General features: G+C 39.2%; 1 protein-coding gene across 4 annotated transcripts in view; it reads left to right on the top strand.

Annotated features, from left to right (window-relative positions):
- The window catches only part of LOC124170490 (rho GTPase-activating protein 7), a 365673-nt gene that overhangs the window by 258697 nt on the left and 91923 nt on the right, over positions 1-15053 (top strand). For all 4 annotated transcript variants that reach the window (XM_046549251.1, XM_046549267.1, XM_046549241.1 and 1 more), the window contains one exon: positions 1899-1929. In XM_046549251.1, coding sequence (XP_046405207.1) covers positions 1899-1929 — 31 coding nt within the window. The remainder of the gene's footprint in view (positions 1-1898; positions 1930-15053) is intronic.

Genomic DNA, 15053 nt, shown 5'->3' with positions numbered 1-15053 from the left:
TTTACTCAAATGTTCTGGCTTTTCACGTTTTCACGTTAATCTTCGAAGAATTTTATAACTGTGGTCTCCAGATTTTAACACCGGACATGCTCGCAGTTAGCGGGAACGTGTAAATTGGAGTGCTTAAGCTCAAGTGGTCAACAAAGGGTGGCATTGGAATAATGTGAGCCGTTTTTTCACACCTTTTTGAACTTACCTTTTTATTTTACCTATCGATTGATAAAATCCACGCCCCTGGCTTTAAAGCTTAACCTCAGCGGTTTTTTTTCACGTTCCGATCGAATGAGTTGCGTTGGCCCGTCCACGTCTCCAATAAAATGATATTTCCTTTCTCTTTTTTAATGCCTGTATATAAAAAATATATGTGAGACTCTATATTTTTTTGATAAAGCTCCTTCAAATCCCATGGTACCAATATGGGAAAATGTATTTGTGTGATAAGCACGGGAGCAGCCTATGGTCGAGTTTTTGATATCTCCGCAGTCTGAGATAGTTCATGATAGCATCTATGGGTGGAGATTCCTATAGACTTAATAAAAAGAGATATCGGGATCAATTCAAATTCGGTTTTTTTCTTCCAGGCTGAGGGATCGATAGTAATGAGTAGGGATTAGACCCTTAACATCATTTCTAAATAGAAGTCTTAATTTAAACGTGAACAGTTGCCTAATTGCTTTTCCTTACTCTTAAACTACATCTCAATATTATTGGATACTTACAGTGATAGTTTCTCCTCCCTTTGCTGCTGAGTATCTGGTTCGCACCAAGGACAAAAATGCAATACTCGTAGGCCGGGGCATATGTGGATATGGAGAACGAACGATCCGAGATTGAAGAGACTTCATTCCTTTATCATCGGAAAATGTTGTGTGAGAGATAATTGTACGAAAAACTTTCCTATGAAATAATAGTTGATGGAATATATGATGAGAAATTCCCGCTATCGATATATTTGGGAAAATTGAATGGCGTAAAATATTTTATGTTGATGGGAATGCTGGGAAGAAATAAAATTTAGAGCGTTTTTTGTATGATAGCTATCTATAATTTACACTACGCCTATCTCCAATTCTGAATCAACTTTTCCACTTGGGAAATATGATAATGTAGTCTTGCATATATAAGGAATGTTCTTGTTTTGAATCTTATGTCTTGTCATTATGCGCAACTCCTATTCCCCAAAGAAAATTCTAATGGAAAACGCTGCTTATTTTAAACTATTCGTTTTGATACCTACTTAATTTGTATTCCACTTAATAGGCAATTATTTATGTGCTAGTGTCATTTACTAGTGTGACATTTATTGTTGAATTTTTCAGTGTTTTCTCAGGTTTAATACGTTGTTCACCGCCTTTTAAGGAGATTATTCCTTTCGTCTTAACTGAAAACAAGCAGAATAATTTGATGATACTCCGACTGTTCAATTAACCTGATATATTGTAACTATTTTATTTATTCTTAGTACTTAGTAAAGTTGAGTTCTGTAGTCAGTAGAGAAAATAAACATTCTGGCGGATTATTGTTACATTTTTCGTTTGGCAATTTAGCATTTTTTTAATCTTTACAACACATGCGGGAGTGGGTGTTGAACGGAATTAAAATTTTCAGCCTCTCTATTATCTTATCGTTTAATTTTGGTATTTAGATGGAGACTTTGTTATTTGTTATTTCGTTCAAATTTGATACATTTTTGTTGTATTTATTTTGCCGGTGATCATTTATATATTTTTTTTATTTTACTTATCCCTGATTTTGCAAGCGATGCGTAGTTATGTGAAGCCATTTAGTCATATTGCTTCAGCATGATTATGTTGTGCATTATTTTTTTGTTTATTTGTTTCGAACGCATACTCCTGTGCTTAATTTGATTAAAAATGTATTTTTCTTCTTTTTTCCAGAATGCGAGTCGGACCTACAGGCATCGTGCACGTAAGTTGATTTTTTTTATTTACATTTTATGCTCCCTCTTCGTTCTCCGTTCTCTTTCATATTAATTTAACCTTTAACCCGGCTTCTTGGTTATAAATTTTATTTTTCGCGGATGGGTTGGTGATGTTAAGGACTATTCCCAAAAGGAAAACAAAACGTTAGTTCCTCGCAAATGATAATTCAGCCCGGTGAGTATGTGCTCGTGTTTCATCATCATTTCTCCGTAATACTCAAGCGTAAATGTACTTACGTCTTAACAGCGCTCCGTTTATTTATGTTGGGACGATTGCGTATCGATTCTACCGGTTGATCTGCCCGCTGGCTTGATGGCATTCATTATTTTTCTATTTGTTTGACCGTCTTTGTCTCATTTTCTCTCACCTCTACATGTGTGCATAACGGATTAATTCATTCCCATTCGTCCTTAGTAGTCTAAATTCCATCCGCGATCTTGGACAAGACGATGGATGAGCGCTGTTTTCAAATCAATCGGTCGCGAATTTGTAGGAGGATCAAAAAATAGTCATTTACCTTGGCACCATTGGAGCCCGACATTTTTCGCCCTTCGTCTGTATACGTCGCTTCATTGGGTTATTATTGTTTCGGCCGGGCGACAGCTGATGTCGGGAACGAGTGTAGAACTAAAAGCCGACGCACCGACATTTGCAATTTTCCTCCGTCGCACATCTGTTCTTGACAGCAAAGTGGGATATTAATGCTCTCGGGCTTTCGTCGGTTTCGCGGTAACATGTGTAACTCTTTCTTTTTTTTGTCCCATATATATCCTTTTTAATGAGCACTCGCGATTGGCAAACATCGTCGAGTGTTTCAATTTTATTTTATAGATGATGAATTTTTTGTTCAATTTTCCATTCTCGCTGATTTATTTTCCCTCTGTTGTGCCTCGTTAATCCAAACAACGAATTTCGTGGCCTTTTACAAATATCTTGTGATTTGATAAATAGAGTGTTGACTGAGTTTCATCGAGAGGATAATACGCAGACGTTATCTTTATTGCGTCCTGAGGTGAACAAGATTTGAATGATAATATAAAATTTTTGAATACTAATGGACGACTTAACTTGGGAAGCACGTAATGTATAATCATTAAATATATCTAGTCGCAGGTAGCATCAGGTAGTCTTTTTTCGTTTTTCTTTTTGCTGCCTTTGGTTGAGCTGATTAACTGTTGATCTTATTCCTTCGTGTATTATCCTAAAGTGGACGTAGAAAGAACATTATTTCAGCGGGAGGAATATCATTTTAGGCTTAACCTAGAGCAAAGCATTCATTTATGCTAGCTAAAATATTTTCCGGTGTTTTTTTCCTCTGCCTCGAATTTTTCTCTCCGGAAAGCTGGAAAATAATAATCAATACATTTAATCCCATGGAAAATAGATTGACATTGTAGTTATGTGCTCGAATATACAAAGGATAATATCGCTGTAATCGTGAAATTTAGCGGTGGAGATTCCGCCTATTTTAATGAAAGAAAGTCTCAAACCATAAGCGAGATATAATTTTGTAAATTACTCTCATGATATGCATAGTTTTATATCCTCTATAAGTGTTCTTATTGCTTACAATCGAATATGAAGTATGAGTCGTAGTAGCACATGGATATTTTTAAGGTCGTTTTTTTACTCGGGGCGCGTAAGTGCGGAGGTTAGAACTGCATTAATTTCTCATCATAGCGTGCAATTTCGCGAATGCACAAACGAAATTAGAGTAGTGGCTATTTTGCCACCTCACGTCCGTGCATTCTCGCATGCGTTCTAGCAGTTTTCACCACTTTGCGGGACGCCATTTTGACAGCCTCCTCTTGCACACGTCAGTCAGATTGCGAAATTACGATTCCAGTGTAAAACGGCCTTCAGACAAGATGGAAATGCATGGTGTCGAGCAACGAGCTGAATTCCGATAGCGTGGAACGTAGCTTTTAGAACGCAACTGTAAACTTTCTGCTTTGGCGATTTTCTTGAGGAACCACCACCAAGAATGTGACGTGAGTATGAAGGATAGGTGAGAGTTGAGTTTTGGGAATTGACAGGGGGCTTGGCAAATGATCGCGGAAGTGCTGCGCATTGAGTTGAAGCGGAGGAAATTGGTGGCAAATTCTGAGAAGGGAGGAAGTGAGGGTAATGGGCGGAGGGAGTGTTGGTGGCAGTTTTAAGATGGGTGACACTCAGGAGAAGAAGAACTCTTCATGAGAACGGGCGGGAACGGAAGAGAGTTGGAAGGGATGCAAGAAATGCGGAAATTGATGGCTAGCAGCTGCGTGAGGAAAAGTGAAAGTGTGGCTAAGAGATGTCCAAAAATCGACTCGTATAATTACAGCATGGCGATGGATATCAGGCAGTGTAAGATGCTGCGTTCACCTATTTTTTTACCTGAAGAGAATGTGTATAAGTTAGGTATTGGCGAGATTATTTGGTTTTTAACGCAGTGGCCAAAAAAAACCTGTAATGATTGTTGGCATACGTTATGAAACTGATAAAGGTAAGCCTCAAAATGTTTTTAAACAGAGAAAATGAATGATAATTTTTTCCCATGGCTTTAAAAAAATATCTATCAAAATGTGTTCATTGCCATGCCATAAGTTTTTGCATGGATATGTGAGGGTGAGAAGACAAGGGGTAAAAGTGATATTCTTTGCCAGAGTTAGATAAAGGTAATTGTTAGAAGAAATAAACAGAAACTTGGTTGCCAAGGGATACGATCGAGTCTCTGTACTGTGCCGGCATTGAGTGGAAAATCAAATGCACTACTAAATATCTAATTGATTTTTTTTTGTTTTCTATACCTAATTTCTCTACCTAACACTGCATACAAAAAAGAAATCACTTGTACCCCGTTGGCTTCTCATCCGCTCATGTGTTTATATCCGACGCGGATATTTTTCATTCAATGAAAGGAAGAAGGTGGGATGAGATAATTCCTTTGCCTGAAGCATATTCAAGCGATAGTGATTCAGGACCTTTACCCATTTTATGTTTATCCTGTGAACTTAATTGTAATTTAATTTAAGTTGAAATAGATTTCTCCGCCAGCGACGCAAGTAGGCAACACCTATCGGGGGAACGGTATACCCCAGCTACGCATCATGGTGAAAGGGAGAATGCTATACGGCATTCCAATCATTCCTCTCCCATTCGAATCGTAGTTTTGTCGAGCGAAGCAAATCGGCGAGACTCACAAACACAGTCACACATGTCTTCTCTTACGACACGCTGTGGGGTCCGTACGTTGGCACGAACACTGACGGACTCGGCCGGACACGTGCCCGGTCCAAGCGTAGGTCACGCCCCCTTCCCTTGTTTAACCTTCAGATATCGATCTCTCTCTCTCTCCATCCCACCCACCCCCTTCCACTTTCTCTCCTTGCCTTTCTTCTCCCTATCCTCCCTCCCTCTCCTCTCCTTTCACGCCCGTGTTCTCTCCACCATCCTCTTACTCTTCTTCTTGCCTCATCTCTCACTCTATTCCCTTCTCCGCCTTTGCAATCATACAAATATCTCCCGTTTCGCTTGTATATCCTTGGTTCAATTAAGTATGTACCTGATAATGCAATAGCAGCGGAAACCGTGGTGCCCATTATTAAAAACACCTTGAGGGAAGCAAAGTCTCTTATTGCTATAATCACACTATACACGTTCCCTTGGTGTTTTGAGTTCTCCTCAAAAGATCAAGGGAACGTGATGTGGTCAAACTTTTCTTCGGGGGAGATATCGTAGAACAGCGTAGTGAAAAGGTACACAAAGATATCCTACCGCATAATAATATATATTTTAAAATTCTATGATATTATTTTCAACTGGCTCGCATCTGGCACATGATGATGATACGAGTTTTGGAACTAGAATGAGTTGACAGCTCGATATCTTTGTGTATCTTTTCTCAAACTTCTAATTCTATATTGAGTGATTTCGGTCGATTTGTAAATATTGGTGACTGATTTGAAAATAAACTTTGAACTTGTGTTTTGCTCAAATATGTCTTACGTAGAGACTGGTTTCATGCAAGAGTAGGTATCGTAAGACCTGTTGTTTTGGGTGTGAATAATTTAAATTATAATATTGAATACGCATTTTTTTTTTAAATCGTGTATAGGTATAGTTTATTTTTTTTCAATGGCATTACCCGTGTTCATCGCCTTCGCGTTATTTTTAACTCCTAAAGAATAGGGGAAGTCGTTAAAACCTATTAAGTTAATTTGAAAACAAAGTTTGGTTTTTCATTCAATACTCTGTGGATTTACCCATAGGCTATCCCTCAGTAGCTACTGATTTTATAATTCCCCTTATCTGATGTTCTTTCTCCGCATTTTCCCGAAAAAGAAGGCTTCGAAACTCAAGTGAAATGTGCCTTTCGCGCTTTTTGGATGTACTGCATTGCCGTTGGATCCGGGCGAATCCCGTTGCACTATTTTTTAATCAATCATCGACAAATCGAGAGATGACAGTCGAGCAACGTATGGAAATATTCCCTCCACTTTACATTCTGTTCTTATTCGCATCCTGGTATTCATTCCTAGTCATCCCTGATTCTCATAGCTTGCTGACCTCGCCGCTGTCGATAAAATGAATAATTTTTAGTAAGTACAGAGACGGAGTAATCCGTGAGCCGGTCGAGTCTTTTGACTCACAATCATCTATTGCGGTTGGTAGTTCAATCTAGAAAAACTTTGAACCTTTTCCAATAAAGATGAGAAATAATCATTCTGTTGAAGCGCTAAAAGTTACTTGCTTGATGCATTTTCATGGAGATAGCCTTACAAATTTCCGTAGATTATTAAGCTGTATCCCTCTTATAGTAAAGCATTTTTCATCGTAATAGTTTTTCTTAAAATCCCTTTAATTCGCGTTTTATGTATTACCGTGCACGAATTTGTACGGGAAAATAAAGTTTTTTCGTCTGAAAGAAAAGAAAAAAAACGTTTTTTCAGTCTGGTTTCTGTGTGAATTGGAGTATTACTATAGAATGCACTGAATTCTCTTCGGTGTTGAGTTTTCGGAAAACCTCCGCGATCACCATTTCCGCGCCTTTAGTGATTCCCTGATGCTGAATCGATGTCTACCGTTCCTCCTCTTATAAAAGTGATGGCTGGGAAACATTCAAGTTCCCCGACCGATATGCAGCCTCTCGTGCCTTGCTTTAAATATTCCCTGCCTTACGGGTGTCATCGGTGAAAGCCGTGGTGAATTCGTGCTTGCACATTTTTTTTCTCAGACCCCTTCGTGTTCGTGTATCCAGAATGGTGAGATTTCTCACGAGTTACGTTGTCGGTCTGTCCATAAAAATAAGAAGAATGGAGGGAGAGAGAGAGCAGGGAAAGGTCCCATTCTCTACCCCTGGAAGCGTGAATCTATCCGCCCCCATCACCAACTCGTCTCTCTCTCCATATTATGTATCCTTCCTCACACTCCGTGATGCCTCCACCTTGGCCCACATTCCAGCCGTGTACTCCGAATCTCTCATGCCCCGCGACGCCAGCGCGCATAAAATAAACTTTCTAGCGAAAAAAAAGGGGGAGGGCGTGTGTGGTCTCGCAGTCTCCCCGGTTATATGTATAATGTTGATATTCTCCTGCTTGTATAGTATGCCTGTCATCTGTGATTGCAAATCAGCGGCGAGAGACATGAGCGCGAATATATGTACTGGATTTTCAGCACCATCTCATGAGTGATGCCAGAACCAACCCATCCAGTTTGTGCTAGCAATAAGTTATGGTGATCGCTACGCCGCCAATATGGCATTAAAAAGTGTTTTCCGCGTGTGTTTATGCATTTCTCGCTTACTGAGGGCTTAAACTTGATGGTCGGTTAGGTGGAGCTCACCCCAGAAGAGTCGAAGCTCACTCTAGACAAGGCTACAGGCGTGTAAATTTGAAACTATTGAGCAGGTAGACAGTTTCTTTTTCTGAGCCACCTAATACTTCATTATTTCAATTTATTCTTTCACCCGTAGCAGACGAGAGAGAAACTTGGGGCATCTACAGTACATGGAAGACCGTTAATCAACCATGTGCAAATAGCGCTCTCTTCCGGCGGAGACCCGATACTTATATTACTCTCCACTCTCGGAAGTCAGCTTGAAAAGAAATAATTTTTTAGTGAAAGGAGAATGGGGTTGACGTCTCATAGCCTTTGAGGTATTCGGTGGAATCGTTATCTTGCGCTAATTTTTGAAGTGACCACTGAACTGTAATGAATGGAATGATAATACTCCCACCCTGATTGAAGCCAATAAATTGCGCATCTGGCCATCTTGGAAAGAACCTCGAGCATTAGAATCCATTAATATTTGATGCTAATACATTGATGAATTTTACGTCCTTGTCGTCTGTTTACAGTTCCACCGCCTTCGTCTATATCCAGTGACAATGCAGTGGCCAATGCAAAAGTACGCTACTTTCTTTATCACTTTTACTACCACAGGTTTCCCGTCTCGGCTTCACGGAGAGCAGCATTCAGAATTTTTAGAGCCCGCCCTCCGATTACTCCTCCTCCCGGAGAGAGCTCGCACCTGTTGAAGCTACCAGTACCGAATTCTCCGCGTCTTCCACTGCTGGCTGCAGTTAATCGGAAATTGACTGATTGGCCGTGCCCTTGCGAGCTCTTTCTGCCTGGAAATTAGGGAGTAATCATCCTATATCGTGCGTGTGCATGGAAGAGAATTTTGAAAAGCATGGAAATATCAGAATACGAAAATGCATGTTTACGCTTGTGTAACCCAACTTATTTATCCATTTTTGATCCATATTTTGTTTTCTTTTTCTGTGAGCTTTATTATTTGCAAGATATATCAATAATATCCTCATAATGATCATTAAACTCGAAGTATGGAAGATGATACAGAAAATGGACCCCTTTTAAGTCACGTAACGTGATATCCTTGTGAAAGCTTCTGCGAAATGACGTGTGTGAACCACTGCTTCTTCCGGGTTTTCATCCACGTATATTCAACTACGAAAGAACAAGAATTTGCCCTTCGCACGTTGTGGTGCCCACATTGTCACTAAATTCGTGTATTCATCGCTCGAGTTATACGCACCAAAAGGCTGATATCCTTTTTCCCGCCATGAAATGGAATTTTTACCCATTGCAGATGACTGAAACATAACGGAAAGAACCATCATAAAAGTTTTACTATATAATTGACATTGTATAGTATTTTTTATGTTTTTCCTTAGCTTGCCACCTGCATGCACGCAAAGGACTCACCGCAAGGTGTTTGTGTCGTCTGTGGTAGGTTGCGTTGGGAAAAAAAACTTCCATTTTGCTGTGGATGCTAAATTTGCCCCCCTCCTCCCTAACGCGTTTTTTCCAATCTGATTCTATAGGCCGTTGAGCTTTACCCAAACTCCATTGGTCGGTTTCATGGGAAGGTTTTTGTCGAGGGTCGTGCTTCCGTTGAGGAATCACATTTTAAGTTTTTTTCTAATATGATTGATTTTCTGACATATTTTCGCACCCATAAAATTATGTTTTACTCTCAGATGGTTTTATTGATTCGGCCTAGGAATGTTGTGGTCGTTTGATGTTACTCACGTACAGTCAAGAGCATTGTTTGACCGGACATCTGGTTGCAAACAGGATTTTAGAGTTTCAGATCCACGAAGAGCTACCCTTATGCTCGTCCAGCTCAAAACAAACTGGGCCTCTTCTTTGTCCCGTACAATGATTCTGCGTTTCACTGACACGTAGTCACTGTCGTCAGAGGGCTCAAACCCAAAAGATAAATATACTGTCTGATATGACTCTGGGTTGACTAACGCCTTCCAAATGCGCGAGTTAGGACAGGGCTTTGGAAACAAAAGAAATGCATTCGTGAAAGCGCGCTTCGGAATACCCCAGAAAATGAATTGATTCATGTGAGCGAAAAGGTTTTCTAGCATTTCTGTTGATGAAGAGGTGGTGCATGTGACGCAATAGGGTGTGTTCGTGACGTAGGGACCGCAGGAAACCCTTCTCACAAAGGCGAAACCAGATGCGTACCACCGCAGAGTTGGCTAACCTAATTTTTCTCTCGCCTGTTGGACCTCTATTTCAGCGCAAGCCACTCTGCTTCGATAACTACCATTTAATCTCGAAAAGCTCCAGTACGGGTATTCGTCATTCTTTCTCGGTTGATGCATTTTGAATAATTATCGGAAAATTTATAACGTTTTTAATTTAAAATGATTTTTGTAAACATTACATGAAGTGAGTCATTCCTCATTTTCATACTGAAAATTTATGGAAAGGATCATTCGAACAATTGTCCTATCTGAAGGCAGGCGTAAACCTCTCGGCACTTCCAAATCCAGTGCGAATGAATGTTTGAAAAATAAAATCCCAATTGGAGGCAATGAACCTATCCAATGTAATTTTAACTGCAACTCCTATTTTCTACATGTATCATCGGATACCCAATAATCGCGACAGGAAATCCCTTCAAGAAAAAGGTGACGTGATCCATCGAGGGTGATTTTCCCTCGGATAAAATAATATTGGAAATTGTTTGGTGTCTTTCACCGAAAACGTGCTTTTTACCAGGGAATCGATGACGGTGTCATTTTATGTGGCTAGGTTTACTTACTGCGTTTAGGGTACTTGGGCGATTTTAGAGAATTGGAACATATTTTTCTAACGCAATGCTTCATTTCGAACACTGTTTTAGGGTTTCATTTTCTCCTACAAATTCTATACGCCTGCAGAACACAGCGGTTATCAATTTCAATATTCAACTGACATGGGTGTGTGTTCGATGAAAATAATGAATTCGAGGACAAAGTCAAGCAACGTTTCTGAGAGTTAAATTTTATTCCATGAGATAAACGGCATCTTTAACAATCTAGTTGATAGAAGTGGCCGACTTTTTGTGAAAATTCATGCGAACATGGGGTAAGTTATGCTTAAAACTCTGCTATTTTATGAATGACAATTACTTATTCCAAGTTATTTAAACTGTAGTGTTCAATACGGACGCAAATATAAAATTAATCTTCTGAAGATGGAACCAGAGTGTAGTGTAACAAGACGTGATAAAATACTATCCAGAAATCATTTTAATAGTATGTTATTATTTCTTGCATACATTAGAGCTTAAATTAACTTAAATGTGTTCCGATGCATGTTGATGAGTACTTTTTCAGTTGGTTTTGAAGCAAGTTTAACGTGGTACCTATAGATATTTCACTGGTGGCTATAGAACTACATCTTCTTTAGACTCCGTAGTTATTCAAGTGCATTCCTTCGCTCTGCGTTAGAACTGGTATCTTTACCTCTGTGTGGGTGTTCATTCTGTGCGAGTGAACAACGTGGATGTCTTGTATCCCTTTTCCCACTCACCAGGTTCAGAAATTCATACGTGTCGCACTTAATTTCGAGACTAGAGTAGATAGCGTGCCTTTTTCACAATATTACTTAGCTATAAACCACGCCTCAACAAGTTGGCCGGCGACCATTCTGTCGTAATTTTTTTTAACAATCTCCCTTCATTTGTTTTGCCGTTCAGCGAAATCAGGGTTGATACTCATCTCCAGTTTTATCGTTGTTTTTTTTCTCAAGTATGTGTACCTTCTGTTTTTCTATATATATTTCTCTATGATTAACTACTATCACCCTTCATTTGCTTTGACCTTCGGCAAAACTAGGGTTGGAACTCCTATCCAGTTTTTTAAAATGTATTTCCAAGTATGCGTACCTTCTCTACCTTCTGCCTTTCTATAAATATTCCTCTATGATGAACTACTTCTCTATGCCCAGGCCAGCGATCACTCTACTGTCAATTTTTTTTCAAATTGTCTTTCCCTTTTTTTCCAGCCCTTCCTTTGTTCTCCTAAATTCTTCGATTTAGTCATTATTTTTCCCATTTCTTTCGTTTTTTTCTGATCGATCCCCGATTTTTTTGTTTGATGTTTTTTTTTCATTCAGCCCAGTTTGCCCATTTTTTCCCCATCCGACGTTCCTTTGTCTTTGCCGCCCCCGTGGTCGAATGAGGAGAGGAGGGCGATGTTTTTTGTGTGTGGTGGTCTCCAGCACAACCCTTGTCCAAAACGACCTCAAAAATAAAAAAAAATAAAAGAAGTCCAGCGTGCGAGAGAAAAAGAGAGAGAGGAAGATGTGTGGATGGAGAGGTCAGTGGATGCTTCAGTTGTCACCTCGTCCGCTCGAATGTGTTTGTATGTGTTTCTTGTGTGGTGTGTGTGGCTGTCGCTTGTGTCTTTCTGTCCCTTTTCATTCCATCCCTTTGACTCGAAGCAATCACGACGCCATTGAGTACCACCAACAACCAGCCAACCAACCAGTCCAGTACCACCTGCCATCCTACCTACCTGCCTCAATCCTTTGAAAGCATCCATTGTCGCCAGGCAAAACAACGAGAGGGGTAGAAAAAAAAGGAAACGAACGAAATGTGTGGAAGAACCGAAATTGAAGATTCTCTCCTGCCACCCTCTTTTGCCGAAGGGCGGCCCGATTACAGCGCACCTGGCGGTAAAAGAGACATTTTTAAAAATAGAAGTGGTGGAAGAATCGTCATTGAGTGCACATTATCCTTTCATATTCTTTTTTTCACGGCCAGTCGCGTGTTTGCTTCCCAGCAAGAACCGACTTTTTGAGGATTTAGTTGCGCGATTATATATTTTTTTCTTGCTGCCTATTTTCGTTGCGACTTTATGAACACCATGTCCTGGATTTTATGAAAGTAATTAATAATCCATGAGGTGATATAAAATGAAATATTTTCGTACATTTCCCTATATCGAAGCTAACGATTGTATTAATGATAGGAAAGAAATAGATCTTGTTATGTCTCCTCGATCGTTTCATTTCCTGTATTTAATTATCGAATCCCTCGAAAGATTATCTCCAGATTCGATTTTGGTTTGCGCCCATAATTTTTGGCGGGTTATGACCGATTTTTATGGAGAGATTTCATGGAAAATTTTTTGTTGAATCAAAAACTTGACATAATGCGTCGCTGAGTGTGTATTTTACTTAACGTATTGTCACAATTCCATTTAAATACTCTGCCGTTTTATCGTTAATTGTTTTCTTAACTTGAATTAGGATTGTTTAAATATCACTTTTAACGTGCATCTTTTTATTAGTTCTTACTTTTTAATTTTTCATGGCAAATTTTAAATTTTCAATGGCCATTTGAGTGAAGCATATCTATAGATTTGATTTCCGCTATCTTTCATATTGTGAGCTCATTTTGTGATTTTGATGAATAATAATACTTAAAACGACAGTTAATTTGCCGGGGTTTCTTCGCAATTTCGACTTCGATTCAGATTTCGTCGCAAGGAGTATTACTGCAAGCGTTCTCGTGGCCAGTGTGCTCTGGGAATATTTTTTTGCATCCTATAGCCGTCCCATTAAACTCGAAAACACAATACTCTTTTTCTACCTCAGTTCCTCTTCCACCGCTATGGGAAGCTCGATAACATCAGGAGAGGAAATGCTATTCTTTTGCTTTCTAAAACACCAAGCGATGGAAGAAAACCCGAATGAATGTCGTCGTAATGTAAAGTCTGGAAAACCCGCGATCGCCAGACTTTTTGAAACTTGCGCAGTTTTTATTCTCCACTTTGAAAGCGATTTCACCGTTGCGGTTTGAATTACTCCTCCGATTTTTATTGCCGTTGGAGAACTTTGGAGGCTTCTCTTCCTTAGGATGTAAAGCAAACTTCCAGTGCTCGAATTTCTGTTTGTTTTGTGCGAAAAAAATATTTTCCATTCTTCCTTAATCGAGTTATTTCTTTAGATTTCGTTGTGAGGGTAGTTTTGATGGTCGCTTAGTCACTTTTTACGATGTTTTTGGCGAGAACTCTTCCATATCCTCTATACCTGAAACGTATTCTCATAACCGGCGCTCCAAAATCTCAGGGTTCCTCGTAATCGTTCTCCCGGAAAACTGTCATTTTGGGAAAACATTTCTGTGACTTGAAGGTCCAAAATAGAGTCCGTAGATGGCATCTTTTGAAGTAAACATGTATTCTCGTTGCAGTTTTTTTTATTTGTATCTTTGCTGAAGTATTCCCCAGCACAAAAATAATTCTTTTTAGCAGTCAGTCGCTCCGATTTAGTTATGTAATTCGTAGCGGCTCGGTGTATTAAATATGTTCGTATAAAATATAAAATAATTTTGTGACATTGATTTAATGATCACAATTACGATTTCGAAACTTTTCTATAAGTTTCCGTGTTTTTAGCACCTATTGTAATAGTAGAAAGTGATTTTTCCTAGTCCAATTAAATATGCACGTGACGGTCCTTTAACTTAGACATTACTAGTAGTACGACATCTGCGCGTTTTTAAGAAAGAAACGTTTTCAATTAACCATAACCGTTTTTACTTTCAATGTTGGCTTAGTAATTAAATTTTAACTTTCTTATTCTACTTTTTCCATATACTGGTCATTTACAAATGCATACGTCACGGGAATACTCAATACTTAAAAGGGACCATTATGTGATCATTGCGGGTCTTCGTGCGTAGTACCTATCATCAAAAACTTTAATAGGGTATAATTATATATAAATAGTAGGGTATGGATTTCGTCATTAATTCATTATTATTTGTGTAACTTACTAGTTGAACATCCCTAAGTCCAACTGCGGTAGGATCATCTTGAATTACGAATATTCTCGCCATTTTTTTCCAAACCCCCTTGGGTGCCCTTTTAGTGCCCTCAGTGATTTTCACTCGAGTCTCAAACAACTTTTCTGAGATGAAACCGTAGACTAGACGAATCGATAATACTTGGTAAAATAAAATTTCCCATCACAATCGCTTGCTCCATCGCAGGAGTTCTTTTGATATTGGCGTATGCGGCCTTGCATCTCCTGTGTTTTTAGAATGCCAGGTTTTCGTCTTTTGCGATTTATTTTACGTGTAGGAATTTTCTGGTGCACGTGGGGAGTTACACCTCGAGATTTTAATGCATCAGTAATGTTAAATATTACTGCCGTAATTCAGTTTCAAATTAGCTATGAAGATTTCTCACAAAATATTCCATGTGTGATGATGCGATGAAATACCATATCGCACAAAAATTATATATTATTCGCAATCTTCCATCGATCGATTTATCCTTGGAAACGTGCCTTGTTGGTGCTAATGCTAATGGTTTA

The sequence above is a fragment of the Ischnura elegans genome, chromosome 1, assembly GCF_921293095.1.
Source record: "Ischnura elegans chromosome 1, ioIscEleg1.1, whole genome shotgun sequence".
In the NCBI taxonomy this organism is placed as follows: Eukaryota; Metazoa; Arthropoda; class Insecta; order Odonata; family Coenagrionidae; genus Ischnura; species Ischnura elegans.
Note: the sequence above shows the minus strand (reverse complement) of the source record. Positions and strands in the feature narration are given on the sequence as shown.